At 44.8% G+C, this 24,470-nt stretch overlaps 1 protein-coding gene across 1 annotated transcript in view; it reads right to left on the minus strand.

The window, feature by feature from the left end:
* LOC117365534 overlaps window positions 1-19,687 on the minus strand; it is a 113,958-nt gene extending 94,271 nt beyond the window's left edge. The window contains exon 1 of the mRNA XM_033956016.1: window positions 19,550-19,687. Within this exon, the coding sequence (XP_033811907.1) occupies window positions 19,550-19,687 (138 nt within the window). The remainder of the gene's footprint in view (window positions 1-19,549) is intronic.
* Between the last annotated feature and the right edge of the window lie 4,783 nt (window positions 19,688-24,470).

The following is a 24,470-nucleotide window of genomic DNA, read 5'->3' on the forward strand; positions in this document are numbered from 1 at the left end:
AGCAACAATGCCAAATAAAGGGTTAAAGGGGACCAGCAACTTCCTAAATCAGCAAAATAATTCATCTCAAATTGGGTTATTAAGAAGTGTTTTATGTACTACTAGCTGATGCCCCGGCGTTGCACGGGTATTTAATTATAGCAATAACACTGTAAATGGATTCAAATAAAGATACTTTATAGTGGTGAATGAAATTATTTTTTTACAGCTTAATAAAAAGTACAATATTCAAATTATAATGTGAAATATTTGACAAAATGAATACAATACAACTAACGCAAAATGTGATTATAAACAACAATTTTAGTTTCACCTCCTGGAGCAAGAACATATAAATTCTTGGGTGAACCCACCCTTGAGCAAGCAACATAGAGTTGTGGGCCGCGAGACCCCCAGAACATATCACCCCAGGTAGTGAGGGATCTGCATACCAAGTTTCGTCCAAATTGGTCACAGTGAGAATGGCAGCTTTTTACATATTTTCCATTGACATGAATGGGTGAAATCTGATTTTCAGTTTGTAGCTCCGCCCATGTGTGCAGGTGGGCCGCGAGACCCCCAGAACATATCACCCCAGGTAGTGAGGGATCTGCATACCAAGTTTCGTTCAAATCGGTCAAGCCGTTTTTGAATTACAGTGAGAATGGCAGCTTTTTATATTTTTTCCAATGACATGAATGGGTGAAATCTGATTTTCTGTTTGTAGCTCCGCCCACGTGTGCAGGTGGGCCGCGAGACCCCCAGAACATATCACCCCAGGTAGTGAAGGATCTGCATACCAAGTTTCGTTCAAATCGGTCAAGCCGTTTTTGAATTACAGTGAGAATGGCAGCTTTTTATATTTTTTCCAATGACATGAATGGGTGAAATCTGATTTTCTGTTTGTAGCTCCGCCCACGTGTGCAGGTGGGCCGCGAGACCCCCAGAACATATCACCCCAGGTAGTGAGGGATCTGCATACCAAGTTTCGTTCAAATCGGTGAAGCCGTTTTTGAATTAATGTGAGAATGGCAGCTTTTTACATATTTTCCATTGACATGAATGGGTGAAATCTGATTTTCTGTTTGTAGCTCCGCCCACGTGTGCAGGTGGGCCGCGAGACCACCAGAACATATCACCCCAGGTAGTGAGGGATCTGCATACTAAGTTTCGTCCAAATTGGTCACAGTGAGAATGGCAGCTTTTTATATTTTTTCCAATGACATGAATGGGTGAAATCTGATTTTCTGTTTGTAGCTCCGCCCACGTGTGCAGGTGGGCCGCGAGACCCCCAGAACATATCACCCCAGGTAGTGAGGGATCTGCATACCAAGTTTCGTTCAAATCGGTCAAGCCGTTTTTGCGTGATCGCGGCACATACACACACACATACATACACACATACATACCTCCGATTTTATATATATAGATATGGACCAATTGGATAAAGATAAATAGAAACAGAGAAACATGATGGAAGATAAAGGCCAAATGGCCCATCCAGTCTGCCTATCTGCAGCATCCACTATCTCCTCCTCTCCCTATTGGCTAAGGCTCTTAACATTTGCATCTCCTCTTCCTATAGGCTAAGGCTCTTTACACCTGCATTGTGATGTCATAGAGATTTATGGTTATAAACACAGAAACATGATGGCAGATAAAGGCCAAATGGCCCATCTGCAGCATCCATTGTCTCCTCCTCTCCCTATTGGCTAAGGCTCTTAACATTTGCATCTCCTCTTCCCATAGGCTAAGGCTCTTTACACCTGCATTGTGATGTCATAGAACTTTCTGATTATAGAAACGCAATGGCAGATAAAAGCCAAATGGCCCATCCGCAGTAACCATTATCTCTTCCTCTCTCTGAGAGATCCCACATGCCTATCCCATACTCTCTTGAGTTCAGATACAGTCTCTGTCTCCACCACCTCTCTGGGAGACTGTTCCACACATCTACCACCCTTTCTGTAAAAAAGTATTTCCTCAGATTACTCTGGAGCCTCTCACCTCTTAACTTCATCCTACGTCCTCTCATTGCAGTTTCCTCTCAAATGAAAGAAACTTGACTCATGCGCATTTACACCACTTAGGTTTTTAAACGTCTTTATCATATCTCCCCTCTCCCACCTTTCCTCCAAAGTATACAAAGGGTCAATTTTTAGCACCCAAAATGATTGCGCTATTAAATATTTTATCTGATCACTGCAAAACTATCTGGTTGGTGCCGAGGTAGTCTGGGCATACAGTCAGGGCAGAATAAGGAGTTAGTCAGCAGTGTTTTCCGATAACTATGTAGCTGGAAACATAGAAATGACGGCAGATAAAGGCCAAATGGCCCATCCAGTATGCCCATCCGCAGCATCCACTATCTCTTCCTCTCCCTAAAAGATCCCATGTGTCTGTCCCACACTTTCTTGAAACTAGACACAGTCTTTGTCTCTACCACCTCTAGCGGGAGACTATTCCACACGTCTACCACCTTTTCTGTAAAATGGCATTTCCTTAGATTATTCCCGAGCCTATCAAATATTATGAGTAACTTCATAGAACATATGAGTAGCCATACTGGGACAGATCTAAGGTCCATCAAGCCTAGTATCCTGTTTCCAACAGTGGTCAACCCAGGTAGAAACCCAAAGAGTAGCAACATTCCAGAGCTGAGATTGTGATGTCATAATGCCTCATTCCACCAATGCCTAAGAGCCAAACTCATCAGTGATGTCACAATGGCTTCATAGTCCTATACTTACTTGGCTCACATAAGAATAGCCCTACTTGGAAAGACCAAAAATCCATCAAGCAAAGCATCCCATTTCTAACAGTGGCCAACCATGGTCCCAAGCACCTAGCTCGATCCCAAGTAGTAAAACAGATTTTATGCTGCTTATCCTAGGAATGAGCAGTGGATTTCCCCAAGCCATCTCAATAATGGCCTATGGACCTCTCTTTTAGGAAACTATCCAAACCTTTTTTAAACCCTGCTAAGCTAACTGATTTCACCACATTTTCTGGCAATGAATTCCAGAGTTTAATTACACATTGTGTGAAGAAATATTTTCTCTGGTAGCTTCATCGCATGCCCCCTAGTCCAAGTATTTTTGGATAGAGTAAACCAGTGATTCACATTTACCCTTTCCACTCCACTGAGTATTTCATAGAGCTCTGTCATATCACCCCTGAACTGTCTCTTCTCCAAGCTGAAGAGCCCTAACCACTTTAGCTTAGCTCTCTCATTCTGTAGCTTCCTTTCAAATGAAAGAGAGTTACCTCATGCTTATATATGCCATGCAGGTATTTAAACATCTCTATCATAATAATAATAATAATAATAATTTATTTTCTTGTATACCGCCCCACCAGCAGTTCTAGGCAGTTCACCACAGAAGAACTGAAACATTTCATTTAAAAAATACAATTTTAAAAAACACAACTATTCTAACTACTAAATCCATTAAATTCAGCATCAGATAAAAAAATAGATTTAAAATACAGAGCCTAATAAAAAAACACCTTCTTAAATATCAACATTCTTGTTTATCAAATACAGTCAAACCTCGGTTTGCGAGTAACGCGGTTTGCGAGTGTTTTGCAAGATGAGCAAAACATTTTCGCAAATCGTGACTCACAAACCGAGCGTTGACTCGATTTGCGAGTACCCACCGCCTGCGAACCGGCAATGCCCCCACCCCGCCTGCGAACGCCGCCCCCCCCCCCCCCCCGCTAACCGACATCGCCCCCCCTCACGAACGAACGCCCGCCCAAACTGAAGCCTTACCCCCATCTGGCACCGGCACGCAGCACCAACTCACAGGAGGTGCCGGTGCCCTAAGATCGTGCTGCTTGCCGGACTGGGCCTTGAGCGTCTGCGCATGCTCAAAGCCTTCTAGCTTTCGTTCTCTCCGAGTCTTATAGCGACAGGCCCTTGGTGTAGGGAAGAGGAATGTACCTGAATTTCTGGTACATTTTAATGAATTAAACAGTTTCAGGTAAGATACCAAATAGGAAGGTAATAAACCAAAGAGAGCTTTATAACAGATACACCCAAACTTAAAAAATACTCTGGCCTGGAAAGGCAGCCAATGCAGTCTAGCATAAAAAGGACTAACATGATCATACTTCTAGAGAATGACACGGTGACAAAATTCATCACCGTTCCCGTCCCCGCGGATAACTGCGGGAAATAATCCCATGTCATTTTCTAGTGTCTATTTCAACCTCGGTCCTTCTACACCAGCATTCTTCAAAGCAAAGCTTGCGGGTCAGTGGTTGTGGCCATTCATACTCTGATTCTTCCCTCTCTCCTTAAAGAATGACATGAAGATGGTTTCCTGCGGTTATCCGTGGGGACAGGAACGGTGATGAATTTTGTCACCGTGTCATTCTCTACTTCTTAAGACCAAAGATTAAACGAACTGCTGCATTCTGAACTAATCGAAGCCTTAATAGAATCTTCTTTGGTATCTCCCCTCTCCCGCCTTTCCTCCAAAGTCTACAGATTGAGATCTTTAAGTCTGTCCCCTTATGCCTTATGACGAAGACCACGTACCATTTTAGTAGCCTTCCTCTGGACCGACTCCATCCTTTTTATATCTTTCTGAACACGAGGTCTCCAGAATTATACACCAGAGTCTTATACAGGAGCATCAACACCTCCTTTTTCCTACTGGCCATACCTCTCCCAAAGCACCTTAGCATCCTTCTAGCTTTTGCCGTCACCTTTTCAACCTGTTTGGCCACTTTAAGATCATCACCTACAATCACACCCCAGTCCCACTCCTCTTTCATGCACAAAAGTTCTTCACCCCCCTAACCTGTACCGTTCCCTCGGGTTTTTGCAGCCCAAATGCATTTCTTAGTATTAAATTTTAGCTGCCATATTTCAGACCATTCTTCAAACTTCGCTAGGTCCTTCCTCGTGTTATTCACACCTTGAGGGGCCTCTACTCTGTTGCAGATTTTGGAATCATCCGCAAAGAGGCAAATCTTACCAGTCAGCCCTTCAACAACACTGTTTACAAAAATGTTAAAAAGAACCGACCCAAGAACTGAACCTTGAAGCCCACCACTGCTAACATCCCTTTCCTCAGAGAAATCTCCATTGCATAGCAACAAAAGAGCTGCCCTAAATTTACCAGGTAGCTAACGAGAGCCTGTGCTGAACATTTACGATACCCAGGGAACTCTTGGCAGGCTGTCGATTATCTGCTTATTCAGTGCTGGTGACCAAATAGGAGCTAAAGCTGGACCTCTGCATCTGCGACCACTGTTTAAAGAAGCACCGACATCCATCTGCTGACTGAGGCCTCCGTAAGTTCTTTGGACCAGAAGAAATCCATATAAGCGAAACAGAAAGCGGGGAAAAAGCTTCGCAAAGAGATAGTACGCTTCCTTAGATCTAGGATGGGCCAGTAGACATGGGCTGTCAGTTGCATGAAAATGGAAAATGTCAACAATACATCCTATGTTGTTGCAAATAAGCAAAAAAGAACAGCAGCCCATATTTTGGGCCATATTCTATCTATGGTGTCCAATAAATTGGCACCGACTGGTACAGCGCTTAGCGTGATTCTATAAAGCACATCTTATGGAGTCTCATTAATTAGAGAATGACACGGGGGAAAAAATTTATCACCGTTCTCGCCCCGTCCCCGTGAGCTCGGTCCCCGTCCCTGCCCCATCCCCATGAGCTCGGTTCCCGTCCCCGCCTTGCAAATTGTCAGATCCCATCCGCACAAGCCTCGAATAGTTATGATTTTATACTGAACTTATTTCATTAAAGTATAAAAAGAGTCAATATTCTGTATAATTGTCATTTTAGAAACACAAATAATCCAGAGCATGGATCACCCCTGTCTCCCCTCCCTTTCACAAATATCCCCTCCACTACTGTGAAAACTGAACAAACCAAATTACTACAGAATGCTACATAGAAAAATCAAGCTAACAGAATACTTCAGTCACACATGGCAGGAATAGTGTTAGGGGAGAGCAACTGCCCCCTGGTCAGAGAAAGAGAGACCTAAGTCAGCTGGAAGCTAAAGAAGCACAGTCTGGGCTTTGCAGTCCCGTTATGTCTAATACCAGCTCTAGCAGGATACATATTTCAAATCTGAAATATTCTAATCACAAAATATTAAAAAAATTAATTTTTTTCTACTTTTTGTTGTCTGGTAATTTTATTCTTCAAATCACATTGATCTCAGGCTTTGGTTATCGTGGCATGGCTGGCTCCTGAAGGTAAAATAGACGCAAGAGGAGCTGAGGAGGAGATGCCGAGTCTGACACGGATGCCATTTTTTTTACCACAGGAGCAAGACTTTTCACTGCTCCCAAGGGGCGGTAAAAGGTCTTGTCCCCGTTCCCGCGGGGCGGTGAAAGGTCTTGTTCCCATTCCTGCGGTAAACCAGTTGCAAATGTCTCCATTCCTGTGGACTTACTGCGGTGACCTGCGGTTTACCACGGTAAACAGTCCCCATGTCATTCTCTATCACTAATCACTAATATCATAACTTTTAGGTGTATCGATTTAGGCCAAGAAAAACCAGGCCTGTGTCTAACATTTATGGTTTATGGTTTGCAGTGGCGTACCTAGGGTATGTGGCACCCAGAGCCCATCATTTTTTGACACCTCCCCCCCCCATGTAAAAATATATTTTTGTAATAACCATGAAACGGAATAAATGGTCAGAATAGAAACAGGCAGTGAAAATTTTCCTATATTCCAAACATAACATAACATAAATTATGTCTGAATTGTCATGACATCAGAAGTACATATGGAGTAGTTGCAGGTGATGCTTGGGACAGTTCTGATTGTGTTAGTTCGGTTTTATGTGTTTTTTGAATAGAAGGGTTTTTATTTCTTTTTGAAGGTTTTGCAGTCTGTGGTCGATATCAATTGGTTGTAGAGTTGGGGGTCGAGTGTTGCAGCTCGAATGGCTAGGAGGTTGTCGAACAGTTTTTTTCTTTTGACGTTTTTGGTTGGAGGGTGTGTGAATGGTGTGTGAGTTCTCCTATGTCTGGTTGAGGTGGATTGAATTATTTAGCTGAAGAAATTAGTTACCCCCTCATCCCACACACATTAATTCTCTTCCATTTTTGTTCCCATTATAAAAGACACTGATAAGTTCCCAGAAAAAAAATACATTAAAATAAGAAGTGAAAACAAAGGCCCCTACAGATGAGAACATAACATAAGAATAGCCTAACTGGGTTAAACCAATGGTCCATCATGCCCAGTAGCCCATTCTCATGGTAGCCAATCCAGGACACTAATACCTGGTCAAAACCCAAAGAGTAGCAACATTCCATGCTACCGATCCAGGGCAAGCAGACACTTCCCCCATGTCTTAATAACAGATTATGGACTTTTCCTCCAGGAATTTGTCCAAATCTTTCTTAAAACCAGCTACACTATCTGCTTTTACCATAACTTCTGGCCACTTCATTTTTAAGTTTAGATCTTTCCTTTCAAACAGAGACCTTGCTAGATGTCAAATACAGCACAAGGTAACTTCACATGGACTTAGCTGTGCAGGAAATGTGAATCTCCTCATACACCCACCATATAGTGCAAAAATGTGCAAAGGTCTGTTTTTTTCTTTTGATCACTACATAGCCTAATGCCACACAAGCAGCACTGTTACAAACATATTCTGTAGGTCAATGCTAAGGTTAACAAAGTTTCCTTCCTTGGACCACAAGGAGATACTGACAAACCACTGGAACAGATCCCAAAACAACTACCCAAAGACCCACCCAGTGTGTGAACCAGTTGAATGGAGTGGACTAACTGGGGGGTGGAAATGGGCCCAGAGTTTGCTCAGCAGAATTTCCAAGACCACCTCTTCCTCTCAACACATTGACACGCTGCCACCACCACCACCACCTTTAGGAACACCTCACCGGGTAGGCCAGCAATGCTTATAAACTTTATAAAACACATTATTATATTTTCTTATAAAGCACATATTTTAATTGAACTCTCTGACATCCTCAGCCTTGCCATTCACAAAAATAGAAGGAAGAAAAGTTCCCATTTCCTGCTGTCTCATGTCCCCGGCCTATACAATATTTTTCTTCTGCAGACCCATCAAAAGTCTGACCAAATCCTCGTTTCACTTGCATTATAAAGTACGGAGGATGCCATCTCTCCCCAATCCCAGGTCCTAAAGCCTAAGACAGTAGCGCAAACTAGTGCTGCCTGATTCAGGAAAAAAATTAATAAATTTCGATTTGATTCAGCCTATTGAATTGGTTTTTTGATTCGACTTTCCTGCCCAATTGGGTGGGGTTTTTTTCCAAACATCCTGGTGGGTTTATTTTATAGCTTTTTCACCCCCCTTTGGCTTCTCCTAACCACACTGGCACTGTAGTGTAAATAAAATAAAGAAACAAAAAGGACTTTTCCTCTCTCTGTTAAATCTAGCTCATGTTTGCTGTCTTAACACCAGCTCTGGCAGGATACACATTTCAAATCTGACATATTGTAATCACAAAACAGAAAAAAAAATTAGTTTTTCTACCTTTTGTTGTCTGGTTATTTTTCAAATCTTGTTGGTCCAAGGCTCTGGTTGTCTTCTGATAACTTGCTTGCCAGGGTCTCCTTCTTCCTTCTTTCTGCATGCTAACCATCCATCTGCCATCTCTGTCCTCCCGTTTCCCCTCCCTCCCCAGGAGGTCTGGTATCTTTCCTTTTTTCATCTCCCTCCACAGATCCATCTTTTCTTAACTACCCTTTCATCCAGCATCTCTCCCTCCTTCCCCACCACCCCAGGGTCCACCATCTCTCCCTTTCTATTCCCAACTACCTGCCTGCCTGTCCTCCCCCCTTGAAGGCCTACCTGCCCGCCCCACCCTGAAGGCCTGATGCCCCGACACACCCTGAAGGACTGCTCGCCCCCCCCAACCCTGAAGGACTGCTCAACCCCCAACCCTGAAGGACCACTCATCCCCCTAGCCTCCCCGCACTACCTAGGTAGAGAAGCAGCCCGCAGCAGGATCGCGATGCCAGCGATCCCTGCACTGCTTCGGCGCTGCTTCCTCCGCTGAAGTCCAGCCCTTCCTCTGACGTCAGAGGAGGGGTGGGCCCACGGTGGAGGAAGCAGCACCCAAGCAGCGCAGGGATCGCTGGCATCGCGATCCCGCTGCAGGCTGCTTCTCCACCGCAAACGGTGCGTGGGGGCCGGGGGGAGAATCCAGACATCGGGGGAGGGGAACTGTACGCCAACGGCTTCAAGGCCGGGAGCACCCCCTCAGGGCTTGCACCCGGGGCGAACTTCCCCCCCGGGGCGGACTGCCCTCTCCCACCTCCCATTGGTACGCCACTAATGGTTTGTTTATAATCCGCCTTTTTCAAAGTACAACAGCATACACATAATGGTACTTCACAGACATTTCAGACATCTTATGAAAAAATAACAGCAATATACATCATATTCAGCATAAAACCAAAATAAAATACCAGCCTGACAATAATAGCAATACAATCACTTTTCCTACCAAGAGTCAATCTCAAGCAACCTAATACAACTCAGATTTTTACCGACCAACATCTCATATTGTGTATTTCATCCAACAAAACAGATGTCTTTTCAACACTTTCTTAAAGGCATCCAAATTTTTGTAATGTTTAATGTAAGATGGAGTCTATGCCACTCTTCTGGACCATAACATGAAAAGGCCCCCCCCCTCACCGCCCGCAGGCTCAGCTCTTTTCTTGATGGAATTGTCATAGAAACATAGAAGCATAGAAGATGACGGCAGATAAGGGCCATAGTCCATCAGGTCTGCCCACTCTACTGACCCACCCCCAAGGCGAACAGAATGTTGGGTATTATTAAAAATGGTATTACGACCAGAACAAAAGAAGTCATCCTGCCGTTGTATCGGGCAATGGTGCGCCCGCACCTGGAGTACTGTGTTCAGTATTGGTCACCGCATCTTAAGAAGGATATGGCAATACTTGAGAGGGTCCAGAGGAGAGCGACACGAATGATTAAGGGCATGGAAAACCTTTCATACACTGAAAGATTGGAGAAGCTGGAGCTCTTCTCCCTGGAAAAGCGGACACTCAGAGGAGACATGATAGAGACCTACAAGATCATGAAGGGCATAGAGAAAGTGGAGAGAGACAGATTCTTCAAACTTTCAAAACATAAAAGAACAAGAGGGCATTCGGAAAAATTAGAAGGGGACAGATTCAAAACAAATGCTAGGAAGTTTTTCTTTACTCAGCGGGTGGTGGACACCTGGAATGCGCTTCCAGAGGATGTAATAGGGCAGAGTACGGTACTGGGGTTTAAGAAAGGATTGGACAATTTCCTGTTGGAAAAGGGGATAGAGGGGTATAGATAGAGGATTATTACGCAGGTTCTGGACCTGTTGGGCCGCCGCGTGAGCGGACTGCTGGGCACGATGGACCTCAGGTCTGACCTGGCAGAGGCATTGCTTATGTGCTTATGTGCTTATGTACTATCCTAGGGATCCGACTCCTGGTGACAGGTTCCCTTGGCTTAACCCTCTAAGGGATCCCACATGGGCAAACCATTTGCTCTTAAATTCTTGCACGCTGTTGGCCTCGTTCTCGGTGAAGAACTCCAAAGGACATCAAGATTCTGGAATCCCGAAGAGTAGCAACATTCCATATAGAACTCCAAAGAATAGCAAGATTCCAGAATCCCAAAGAGTAGCAACATTCCATGCTACTGATCCAGGGCAAGCAGTACTGTCTTGAGCTGGTACCTTTCTTTGCCATCAACAGATAGGCACTCCAGTGGACAGCAGAAAGAGAGGTCCTTTTAGGCCCCATCTGCGGAGATCAGAGGACTGTTTAGACCTGGATTTAAACATCATGAAGACAGTCTACTGGGCTAGATGAACCATTGGTCTGACCAAGTAAGGCTATTCGTATGTTCTTATGAAGAATTTTGTCAAAAGCTTTCTGAAAATCTGGATGCACATCAACTGGCTCACCTTTAGCCACATGTTTATTCACATCTTCAAAGACATGAAGCAATTTAGTGAGGCAAGACTTCCTTTGGCTGAACCCTTGCTGACTCTGACCCGTTAAGCCATCTGTTTAGCCATCTGGAAAGAAGTCGGAATATCCAGATAGTAGGGGTAGGCACCACTCCTTGGATATTCAACAGTGCCCAGTATCTGGATAGCGGTGCTGAATATCTATATTATAATTAGCCACCATGGCCAGTGTTCCCTGTCTCTGGCTTTAAACCCTTCTTGAGATCATACCCGTCTCTTTTCTTAGAGACTGAAAAGCCATTGTCCCCTCTAAGCTGAGCGGGAGTCCTCCAGCTACTTTGCTACCATTGGTGGGGGCGGTACTTCAAAATTGTGTTTCCAATATCTAGAGACAGGAAGGTTTCCTGGAGACCTGCAGAGCTTGCCTGTCCCTCACTATTGAAAAATGTGATAGTGAAACAGCACCACCTACTGGCGGGACAATAGGTGGAGGACTCCTGCTCAACCTTAGAGACAACTCTATTCAACCTTAGAGGACTCTATTCATCTCCATTAGAGAATGACACGGTGAGTGTTACTTGCGGGTAGCCATGGGTAACCCGCCGAAATAGGGAGGAAAAAACACTAGTTGCCGTGGGTACGGGGTCAAGGCCATTCACTGCTGCATGGGGTTTGGCCAGGTACTAGTTGATTTTATAGCCAGCACATTTTATTGATCCCAATGTATTTTAGCAAATTGTATTTTATTCATTGGTTGTATAATTTCTAATGCATGTGAACCGCCTAGAACTACGTGGTAGGGCGGTATATAAAAAATAAAATTATTATTATTATTTATTACTATTAGTGACCTAGATTGGCCACCATTAGAACGGGCTACTGGTCTTGATGGACCATTGGTTTGACCCAGTAAAGCTTTTCTTATGTTCTTACACAAGCCAAATATAGGGCAATCGAGCCACTGTGACATCACTGATGAGGTTGGCTCTGAGGCAGTGTGGAATGAGGCATTATGACATCACAATCTCAGCTCTGGAATGTTGCTCTCATTGGGGTTCCGGAATCTTGCTATCCTTTGAGATGCTGGAATGTTGCTACTCTTTGGGTTTTGGCCAGGTACTAGGGACCTGGACTGGCCACCGTGAGAACAGGCTACTGGTCTTGATGGACCATTGGTCTGACCCAGTAAGGCTATTCCTATGTTCTTATGTTCAGTTACCAGATGCCAGGGTCCTCCTACGAAAAAAAGATTAGGTGTTATTGTAGACGGTTCATAGACAACAACGCGGAAGACAAAGGCGCGCACCGACAACTGAGCGCAAGACGGAGGCGCGCGCTGAAGAAAATTACTGTTTTTAGGGGCTCCGACGGGGGGTTTTGTTGGGAAGCACCCCCAGTTTACTTAATACAAATCGCACCGGCGTTGTGGGGGGTTTGGGGGGATGTAACCCCCCCACATTTTACTGTAAACTTAACTTTTTCCCTAAAAACAGGGAAAAAGTGAAGTTTTCAGTAAAAGTTGGGGGGTTACAACCCCCCACAACACCCCCACAACGCAGCACGATCTGTATTAAGTAAAGTGGGGGGGTTCCCCCCCTCAGAGCCCTAAAAACAGTAATTTTCTTCAGCGTGCGCCTCCGCGCTGTAATCAATTGTCTGCTCGCGCCTTTGTCCCGGCGCGCTTTTGACCTGACACCATTGTAGACAATACGCTAAAATCATCTGCCCATTGTACAAAGGTGGCCAAAAGAATAAACAGGATGCTAGGAATTATTATAAGACCGAGAATATTAGAATGCCTCTGTATCGCTCCATGGTGTTACCTCATCTTCAGTATTACATTCAATTCTGGTCACCGTATCTCAAAAAAGATAATGAGGCTCATTTTCAAAGCACTTAGGGTTCCTTTTACAAAGGCGCGCTAAACCTCCGGCTGTGATAGCCGCTACCGCCTCCTTTTAAGCAGGCGGTAGTTTTTGGCCAGCGCGGGGGTTAGTGCCCGATGAAAAGTCACGCGTGTTAACCCCACTAGCGCGTCTTTGCAAAAGGAGCCCTTAGACACGCAAAGTACCATAGATGTCAACCAAGAACAATACTTAAAGGGAAGAGCGAGTCCGACACCCTAAAGGATTCCTCTCGCCCCAAAATAACTGATTTGGGTATCGTTTTGGGAGCTCCTGCAGGGGAGCAAAGGATCCAGAGCGCTTCTCCCTAAGCCCGGCAGATTTAAATTCAAACCTCGTTTCTGTGGAGAAAACAAGATATTTGGGAAGTAGTGAATCAAATTGAAGTTTCAAAGCAAGATACGGTTTCTAAATTATGTCAGTTCTCGATCAAAATTACAGCTAAAGTGACTGAACATGAATCAATTGGCTTTATTTGGAGACAGACTTTTATCAATTAGATTCTTCTACCTCTGCTTTCAACCTCTGCTTTCTACCTCTACATCAACAGTTTCAAATTTTAAAGATAGATTTTTAGTTTTTTTGTTTAGTTTAATTTTGTGGTTTTACCATTATGTATTGTTAATAACATTATATCGTGTGTATAGAAAGATAAATGGAAGAAATGACATTACATTTAGTGCAATTATTAGGGGGGGTCTGGGGCGGAGCTTGGGCTTGGTGGTCGTGAGAAAATGTTAATTATCATTTATATTCTAGGGTTTTTCAAAGAGATCAAGGCAGATGACTTTAAAATATACAATCAGTAATTACTATAGAAAAATAGACAAATATAGTGCAAAATATAGACAGCATAAGAACATAAGAACATAAGAACATAAGCAGTGCCTCTGCCGGTCAGACCATAGGTCCATCCTGCCCAGCAGTCCGCTCCCGCGGCGGCCCAAACAGGTTACGACCTGTCTGAATCACTAGAAGGGGCTCCCTTGCCACCTTGGTATCTCGTTTAAGTCCTGCCTTCCTATCGAAGTCCTAGCCCTCCAGTCTTGCACATGCACGACCTGGTTGGTTTATACTCATTACCTGGTTAACATTCTATACTTGTGTTACATCCCAGCTCCTCCCTCAGTATCCCACAATCCCTTTATCCGTCAGGAATCTGTCCAATCCCTGTTTGAATCCTTGGACCGTACTCTGCTTGATCACTTCCTCTGGTAGTGCATTCCAAGTGTCCACGACCCTCTGGGTGAAAAAAAACTTCCTTGCATTTGTTTTGAACCTATCTCCCTTCAGTTTCTCAGAATGCCCCCTTGTATTTGCTGTCCCCTTTAGTCTGAAGAATCTGTCCCTATCCACCCTCTCTATGCCCCTCATGATCTTGAAGATGATAGCAGATGATAAATTCTCAAAACGGACACATTTTGATCACTAAATTGAAAATAAAATCATTTTCCCTACCTTGGTTGGCTGGTGATTTATTTACCTAATCATCTTTTCCTAGACTCTGGCTAAACTTCCTTTTCTCTGTGCTCTTAACTGTGTTTCCAGGACCTTCTTATCCACTTGCTGTTTTTCTCCCCTTCACTTTCTGCCCTACATCCATCTTTGACATTAACTTTTGATGTTCAACTTTTCGCCGTACTTGAAGAAAGACACAGGACTACTCGAAAGGGTCCAGAGAAGAGCGACTAAAATGGTTAAGGGGCTGGAGGAGAGATTAGAGAAACTGGGCCTCTTCTCCCTTGAAAAGAGTCTGAGAGGGGACATGATCGAAACATTCAAGATAATGAAGGGAATAGACTAACATGGCCACGACACCATTTCACTGAGCGGACGGAGAGCGGGGCGCTAAATTTTTCTTGAAACTAAGAAACGAGAACTGGAAAGAAACAAACCACAGAGATGGGGAGATTCACCTAAACCTGCGGTAACAAGCAGATAATGCATAAATAAAGGCGATCCCTTATTCCCTTTGCCCCTTCTCTGCAGGATGTTTCTCTTTCAGATTTCATAGAGACAAACTTCAGACTTTAAACAGCGAGGACTCTGCTTTCCTGTCGTAAAAGGGATTCCTAATGAACCTGATCAGTATTATCAGATTTGGCCATAATCTGATTTTGCTGCTTTTTAGGACTTCCATTCAGTACTTTTGTGCATCTTATTAGCTAATGTTACGCAGTGTTTGTTAAAATCTAAGAACGACACACATTTTCAAAATCCTGCACCACTGAAAAGAAGTTAAAGGAAAAAAAAAAAGTACATAAGTGAATTATTTTTATTTGATCTACATGGGAATCAACACCACTCCGATTCCCAAAATGCAACTCATCCACAACACCGCTGTCAGACTAATCTTCAACCTGAGAGAATATGACTCGATTACAGACTTCTTCAGGCAACTGCACTGGCTACCTATCCCGTCACAAATAACCTTCAAAACTGCATGCATCATTCACCGTATACTTTACGGAAACTCCGCGGCTCCTCTCATCCAGCTCTTCTCCCAAGGCATGGTCTACTTCCCGCAGAACCCTCAACAGAATAATTCTAAATCTCCCTTCCACAAAAAAATCTACAATACAAGTGTGTTTCCCACTCCATGTTCACCTTTCTAGGCGTAAAAACTTGGAATGACCTTATTGAAATGACCAGGACGGAACCTAAGCACACCCCAAATTCCGGAAGAAACTGAAAACTCATCTATTTGACAATTAAAAACCTGTATCCTCTTCTCCCCCCTCCACCCCTCTCCCTACCCCCTCTTCTCTTCTCCTCCCCCTTCTCCTTCCTCCCCCTCTCCTCCCCCCTCTTTAAGTGGCCTGAGCCTACCTAGGTATGAGCGACACAGAAATAGAAAATTAGATTAGATTATTTGTGCATTTGAGTGATCTTTGCCTTCCTGGGCCCTTTTCATGATGTTCTCAAGTTTCTTCAGGCTTTCTCCTTCTCCATGCACTATTTATTTGACATGAAAACTTGCTTTCAAATAAGTTTCCACTGATGTGTTTAGACCCAATGTGAGTGAAAGACAGAGCACAGCAAGTGAATTTTGTTTAAGAACATAAGAATAGCCATACTGGGACAGATCAAAGGTCCATCAAGCCCAGTCTCCTGTTTCCAACAGTGGCCCACCCAGGTCCCAAGTAATAAAACAGATTCTATGCTGTTTATCCTAGGAATAAGCAGGGCAGGATAAACTCTTTGTTGGGCCCTAGGCAAACAGGTATATTGGGGCCCCTCATTGTAATTTAAATGTATTTGAAAGCCTTGCATGATTCTGACTACAGAGGAAAACTGGGGCAGCAGCTAACGTATCAGGGCAAAATTCTGCCCTGTGATTTGAGAGGGCCCCCTCCTAAATATTTGGGCCCTAGGCCCATGCCTAGTATGCCTATGCTTTAATCCTGCCCTAGGAATAAGCAGTGGATTTCCCCAAGCCATCTCAATAACGGCCTACGGAGTTCCCTTTTAGGCAATTATCCAAGCCTTTTTTTAAACCCTGATAAGCTAACTGCTTTCACCAAGTTCTCTGGTAATGAATTCCAGAGTTTATTTACATGTTGTGTGGAGAAATATTTTCTCCGGTTTGTTTTAAATCTACTACTTATAGCTTCATCGTAGTCCCCTTAGTCCCAGTATTTTTAGAAAGCGTAAACAAGCGATTCACAACTACCCTTTGCACTCCACTTGTTATTTTATAGACCTCTATCATATCATCATGTATTGTCAGATTTAAAACCTGTCTCTCCAGTAAACTGAGGGCAGCAAGCAATATGATGAAACTAGTCACAAAACTGGATATACAGTAAGGAAACATTAGGGTTCCTTCTATAAGTAACAGGTAAAAACCATATGGGAGAACTGGGTGGGGATGCTGAGAAACCAGAAGGCATAGGGTGGACGTGTGCTTCGGGCTCTAGCCTTCCTGCATAATAAGCCCTATTAATTCCAATACACGAACCTCATATGGTAGAGTATTTTGATAACTAGCAACCCTTGCTCCCCAGATTGTGAGGTTTGGGGAGAATCCACACATTGAATAAAATGTACTTCAGATTCTATAAAGATACAGTGAATCCCGCATTTAAAAAATGAAAGCAGATAAAGACCATCTGGCCCGTCTGGTCTGCCCGCCCATGCCATCTACTATGTAATTACCCTTCACAAAAATCATGTCAATATAAGAAGTTTTTTTGACAGAATTTTATCATTCCAGGCCGCCCAAACCTATATTAGAGGCTATTTCTTATTCTGATTTTAAAAAATGACTAAAGACACGCCTGTTTGACATGTTTACATTTTAGTTGCTGTACTGTTTAACTTCTCCTTGCTTTTAACCTTTTAATTGATGCATTTTTGACTGTTTTAATGTACTCTATATATGTTGATTGTATGTGTTTTTTTATTTTGTTGTGAACCGCTTTGAACTTTTGGTTTAGCGGTATGCAAAAAAAAAAAAATAATTATTATTATCATCATGACCCCCTCCTCTCCCTTAGAGATCCAACGTACCTGTCCCAAACTGCCTTGAATTCAGACACACTTTTTATCTCCACCACCTCTGCTGAGAGACTGCTCCGAGCATTCACCGCCCTTTCCGTGAAAAAGTATTGCATGAGGTTACTTCTGAATCTATCCCCTTTCACCTTAAAAACATAGAAACCTAGAAAAGTGACGGCAGAAAAGGGCCAAGGCCCATCAAGTCTGCCCACTCTATTGACCCACCCACCCTCCTAGCTACGCTTTGAGAGATCGCACTCTGATGTCCCATTCCCTCTTAGAGATCCGACATGAGCATCCCATCTGTTCTTAAAATCCGGCACGCTACTGGCCTCGATCACCTGTGCTGGAAGCTCATTCCAATTGTCAACCACTCTTTCGGTGAAGAAGTACTTCCTGGTGTCGCCATGAAACTTCCCGTCCTTTATTTTCTGCAGGTGCCCTCTTGTGGCCGAGGGTCCTCTCAGAAAGAAAATATCAACTTCTACCTCAATACGACCAGTGATATACTTAAACGTCTCAATCATGGCTCCCCTCTCCCTACGTTCTTCGAGAGAGTATAGTATGCCCCCCTCGTTCCAATTGAGAGAGACTCGACTCATGTGCATTTATACCATGTGGTTCATAGACAACGGCGCGAAAGACAAAGGCGCGCCCAGACAATTGAGCGCAGTGCGGAGGTGCGCGCCGCTCAAACTTACTGCTTTTAGGGGCTCCGACAGGGGGTTTTGTTGGGGAACCCCCCCCCCACTTTACTTAATAGACATCGCGCCAGCGTTATGGGGGGTTTGGGGGGTTGTAACCCTCCACATTTTACTGTAAACTTAACTTTTTCCCTAAAAACAAGGAAAAAGTGAAGTTTTCAGTAAAATGTGGGGGGTTACAACCCCCCAAACCTCCCACAACGCCCCCACAATGCGGCGCGATGTCTATTAAATAAAGTGGGGGGGTTCCCCCCACGCCCCCCCCGTCGGAGCCCTAAAAACAGTAAGTTTGAGCGGCGCGCACCTCCGCGCTGCGCTCAATTGTCTGGGTGCGCCTTTGACCCAGCGCGCTTTTGACCTGACACCATACCATGTAGGTATTTAAACGCCTCCATCATAGCTCCCCTCCCCCCCGCCTTTCCTCCAAAGTATACAGATAAAGAGCTGTAAGTCTGTCCGCGTATGCCTTCTGACAAAGACCACCAGCCATTTTAGTTAGGGTTACCAGAGATCCGGATTTCCCCGGACATGTCCTCCTTTTGAGGACATGTCTAGGGGGTCCAGACAGCTTTTCAAAATCAGGCACTTTGTCGTGTCGGGCAGGGAAGCAGTCTGCGCGTGCATGTGATGTCATCGCGTGGCATCCGTGCATGCTGTAGCGTGGCCGTCCCTTAGGGCAAGGCAAGGACTGGCACACAACCACAAAATAGCCCCGGCGTGCTTCCCCAAGAGGGAGGAAGTCCCTGTGGTGGAGAGCTTACCTTGTGGACAATGGACAGAATGGCACCACACAGGTAAGTATCAAAAAGAATGAACTCAGATTTATTTATCATCCAATCAGGGCAAAACAAAATGCGAGAAAAGCAAAAATCCAAAAGTAACAGCAAAAATAATGGAACCAAAATAATGTTGCACTCACCAGCCTGGTCTGGTTAATTCCCAAGTGTTCAACTTATGTCCCAGGTAAGTCCTACTACATAGTGGCAACAATAGAACAATTCACAATTTAGTCTCCAGTAGTGTTTAATTCAAACAAAAAACTTTTCACTTTGCAATGTTGCAGATCTTCACTTCTCCCCAGAGTTCAGGAGTAGAAGGTTGGTAGATTTGCCAAATTGGTTCCTTGACAAGGAAAAGAACAAAATAAAACCTCAAATCCCACCACATAGATGTTGGCCAGATCCTGCCCCCCAACCGTCAGGGTTATAACAGCTCCAGGAAGGACCTTACGAGTGCTGCCTAACTGCAGCCCAGCCTCTGCTTGCAGCGGCCATCTTGCCTCCAAAAAAAACAAACTTCCAAACAACCAAAATAAATTACTAACAATTTTCCTTCTTTAGCAAACCCAGTCAATTAACTTCTTCAGCAGTGACACTTTTACAAAACATTTCAGCAGCTGAAAAGCTCTCCCAGCAGCCAAACCCCAAAAAATGCAGAAAAAGAAAACTTTTCAAAAGCAAACCCACAGTCAAATCAGCTTACTTCCATTTCCTCAGGAAGAGCAAACTCTGGCAGAGCACTCCAGTCCATATCCTCTGGTTCTTGATTTCCTTCTTCCGCCTCTGGGCTTAGCATTTCCACATCTGCTGGCTCCTGAAGAGGTGGAGGCTCTTTCAACATGGGAGCTTCCCTGGGCTGCTCCCTCCTCTGAGACAGCCAGCTCTCTAAATACTCAAGAGCTGCTGTGCCACGCCCAGCCCTACGTGGGGGAAGGGCTTTCTGCAGCTGAGGCTGCCTTCTAACCTGTTTGGTCAGCAGTTTTCAAGATGGAGGATTTAAAGGGACCACACCGTTTTCCCAGGGCTATGTACTAAGTCCTGCCTGAACTCAGCCTGAGCTTTCTGGTCCTGTTCCTGCCCTGCAGGGACATACTGGTCAGCTCTAACCATTTTCACCAGGTGATTTCTGGGGCTCTTAACTGGCACAAGGCCGGAACGGGAGTCGGGCTTGTGACAATGCGTGGACTTCCTCCCTGCCCGACAAGAACAGGCAGAGTGGGCGGGGCTAGGGAGGGACTGAGGTGGGATTAGTGCATTATAGGGTGGGGATGGGCGGGCCTGGCGGGCGGGTCTAGGGGGGTCCGGATTTTCCGATTGGAAAATCTGGCAACCCGAATTTTAGTAGCCTTTCTCTAGACCGACTCCATCCTGTTTATATCTTTTTGAAGGCGCCGCTTCCAGAACTGTACACAGTAGTCCAAATGAAGCCTCACAAGAGACTTAAAGTGGCATCATCACCTCCTTTTTTCCTACTGGCCAATGACTTCATGTGGCATCATCACCTCCTTTTTTCCTACTGGCCAATGACTTCATGACTTTGATGGGGCAAGTAAGACATACCCAGAGCTGCTTAAGGGGCAGTTTTATAACTTGGCGCCTCTGGTTCGGCGAACCAATGTCACACACTGAGTATCAATGCTGTAATGCCATCTGTTGGCCAAGATGCTGTCATAGAATACATTACAAGCATCGACACGGAAATACAGGTCTGACCATTTACCTCAGGTCAATGACGCAGTTTACAGCAGTCTCTAAGTTAAACGTGTAAGTTGAAGACATGCCCATGCAGTGGCGTAGTAAGGGTGAGGGGCGCCCTCTTCCTTTTCCCCATACCCCCCTTTGACGTCACTTCCTAGGTACGAGTCCCGGAAGTGACGTCAAAGAGAGCATCAAAAAGATACAGGGGAAGGCAAGGGGTGCGCACGGCAAGCAGAGAAGCGGAGGAGGCAGAGAGGAGTAAGAGTGCTGCCGCGCCCTTAGGAAGACCACGCCTGGGGCAGAGAACACCCCTCTCACTACGCACTGCGCCCATGCCCCACATGCGTAGGTTCTGATTTTGTTGACCCTCACACCCAAAGCGCCCAGTTACAGACTTGCCCTCATAGGGGGTGATTTTATAAAACATTTCTCCATTTGTAAAGTATGTTATTATGCACACGAAAATGGCTCATACAAAGCTGACAACAAGTAACACACATTTGATACGTGGATGCATCTTATGCCTAGATTTAAGTGATCTACACATTTGAGCTCCCAAGACTGGGACAGAGTTGCAATGTGAGCGCCTGTCTCACAAAACACACTTGTACACAAGAACTGCGCAAACACTCACACGTTTACGCCTTCCTGGGAACAGGCGTAAATTTGTGCAAGAGGATTGGTGTGCTATCACGGGAATTAAATTAATAAATAAACCTTGTATACATAGTAACATAGTAAATGACGGCAGATAAAGACCCGAGTGGTCCATCCAATCTGCCCAACCACACACGCTCCATAAATTAATTTGATTTAAATGGTCCTTTTTCTCAGATACTTCTGGGCCAGAAACCCAGAGCCCTGCCCAGTTATGTGCTTAGGCTCCATCTCCTAGAATCTCCATCAAAGCTCACTCCGGTCCATCTTAACCATCCCAGCCATCGAAACCCTCCCCAGCCCGTCCTCAACTGAATGTCCATATATGGGGCACAGGCTATGCAAGCCTGCCCAGTACTGGCCATAGCTCCTTCAATGTATGCCCATTATTTTCTGATTCTAGATCCTCTGTGTTCATCCCACACTTGTTTGAACTGTGTCACCGTTTTCTTCTCCACTACCTCCCTCGGGAGCACATTCCAAGCATCAACCACCCTCTCCGTAAAAAAGAATTTCCTTACATTCCACTCCTCAACCTCATATTATGTCCTCTGGTTTTACCATTTTCCTTTCTCTGGAATAGATTTTGTTCTACATTAATACCTTTCAAGTATTTGAACATCTGAATCATATCTCCCCTGTCCCTCCTTTCCTCTAGGGTATACGTATTCACACAGGGGCCTGAGCTGCCTTTACAAGGTGACTTTTGGACATTTCACATGGGTGTCCTGTTATGAAACTACTCCCGTAATGGGCAATCCTTTCTCAAAGGAGCTTCTGATCTAGGCAAGGTACACAACAAAAACACGTCTAAGAGGCCTTAGGCGAGGCTCAGAAGAGTTGAGGCAGGTGGGATGGAAGTGAGGAGAACTTTAATTATGGAGAATAGGGGTGTATGGAGAGGGTGGAGGAAGGAACTAGGTTATGGGCTGGATGTGAGAAATGAAGTATTTGTATTTGCATTTGTGTTTTTAATGTACGATTGTAAATCTCTTTGGGTTGTACAATAGAACAGTGGATGAGTTCAAATACTTAAATGCTTGTATTGCTAATCTGCCTTTCCCAATGTAATGTCCGTCCCAGTTCTGTCTAAGGAACTGGCACAGCAAGCAGATGGATAACTCTATTACGTGATCAAGAAGGAGTGGGATGCAACCTCAGAGGTGAGTTTTCAGGCTGGTCTTGGATTTTGTAAGAGGAGAGGGTTGCACAACCACTCTGTCACGTTAGTTTAATAAAACATTACTATTAAGTTGGGCTTCAGAGGACAAGCAACAGGATTAACCAACTGAAAGCCGAGAGAAGGCTGTGAAAACCAACCTGCCCCGGTTCTTCATAGCACTCGATTCTCAGATCTAACTGGGATACGCCTGAACCCTGCTTGCTGATTGGTAGGGCTTGGCCTGCCTGCAGGTGTTTTGCATATCATCGTAATACATAGTGTAACGAGGGATGGCGGTAAGTCAGCACTTTTAAGCACTAAAGCAGGTTTCCCATTCATACACTGGGGTTCTAGGCTGGGGCAGCAGAAGAGTGCTGGGATTGAAGGAGCAAAGAAAGCTCTTCTGTCCCTGACCTCCAAACTCCTTAGCTTCTGAAGCTGTGTGGAGCAAAGAGTTATGTCAAGGCCACAGTGGCCCACTCCATCCTAAGTACTAAAGGTATTGACACACCTTTCTCCCATGGGAGGGGCCTTAATCAACTTGGGTCAATCAGAGCCTCAGGCCCCTCCCCTGTGCATCCCAGGATGCACTGGGGAGGGAAAGGCCTGCCATTTTCAAGAGGCGGGCCTGTTGGCTGGAGGGAGTAGGCATCGCTCCGGCCAGCCATCTAAGTAACGTAAGGAGGAAAGGGTGGGGGTCGTCAGAGACACAGGGGGGTTGCGTGGTGGCAGGAGAAAGTGGGCATCTCTCCCGCTGCCGGGGGTACAGGGGGAGGAGAATTGGGGTGTGTTGGAGGGGAGATGCAAATTCGGCTTTTAATAAGCATGCAAAAGACATGCCTTTTCTCCCACAAAAACTACTATAATTCGTGCTTTTACTATTCCCCTTAAAAAAAAGACTATAATTTATGTGAATCATGTAATTTTTAATTTGTTTCATTAACCACAGTCCAAACAAATGTCACAAGATTCACTTTTCACAGTGCTGACACTGTACCAGCATCCCGGGAACAGTCGCAGATTTTTTTTGCCGCCATAAGCCAACGCCACGCTTGGAGAATGATTTGGCGATGTTTAAGAATCCACCTGAGTGCTCGTTTCAATATTCAAGAGCCCATTTGCATGACAGTGTCAGAGACTGCTAGAAAGCTCACGAAAGACCATGATAAGCTGTTTTGATAATCCACCGCTAAAATGCAGGCAGGGTAAACCAGCTAGAACCCCAGTTTAGTGACCGCGTTAAAGGTAACCTTAAGTTTTGAGCATCTGGCCCTTAGTTTGATTTTAAACCAGTATTTATCTGTTTAGCCCTGAAACTGAATGGGAACTGTTGTGACTGCCACCTGTTGGGGATATAGGGGAACTGCATTCAGTTCACTTAGGTTATGTGACAGAGGAGGGTAACTCCCTATGCAAATTAGGCACTGAAAGATGGAAACTGACATTTTTGAGGGATGTTGTGACTTGTTTAAAAGTGGTTCTAGGATTCAGATGAGTGGGAAGATATAAACCAAAAAGAGCTGAATCAAAATAGTGGAGTTGGAAATCCTCTCACCTCGAATGTAAAGTACATAAGAATATATGAATTGCCCCTACTGGGACAGACCACTGGTCCATTGTGCCCAGCAGTCCGCTCCCGCGGTGGTTCTTAGGTCAAAGACCAGTGTCCTAACTGAGACCAGCCCTACCTGTGTACGTTCCAGTTCAGCAGGAACTTGTCCAACTTTGTCTTGAATTCCTGGGGGATGTTTTCCCTATAACAAGCTCCGGGAGAGCATTCCAGATTTCTACCACTCTCTGGGTGAAGAAGAACTTCCTTACGTTTGTACGGAATCTATCCCCTTTCAACTTTAGAGAGTTCCCTCTCGTTCTCTCTACCTTGGAGAGGGTGAACAACCTGTCTTTATCTACTAAGTCTATTACCTTCATTATCTTGAATGTTTTGATCATGTTCCCTCTCAGTCTCCTCTTTTCAAGGGAGAAGAGGCCCAGTTTCTCCAATCTCTCACTGTACGACAACTCCTCCAGCCCCTTAACCATTTTAGTCGCTCTTCTCTGGACCCTTTTGAGTAGTACCATGTCCTTCTTCATGTACTGCGACCAGTGC

Source organism: Geotrypetes seraphini, chromosome 8, assembly GCF_902459505.1.
Source record: "Geotrypetes seraphini chromosome 8, aGeoSer1.1, whole genome shotgun sequence".
In the NCBI taxonomy this organism is placed as follows: domain Eukaryota; kingdom Metazoa; phylum Chordata; class Amphibia; order Gymnophiona; family Dermophiidae; genus Geotrypetes; species Geotrypetes seraphini.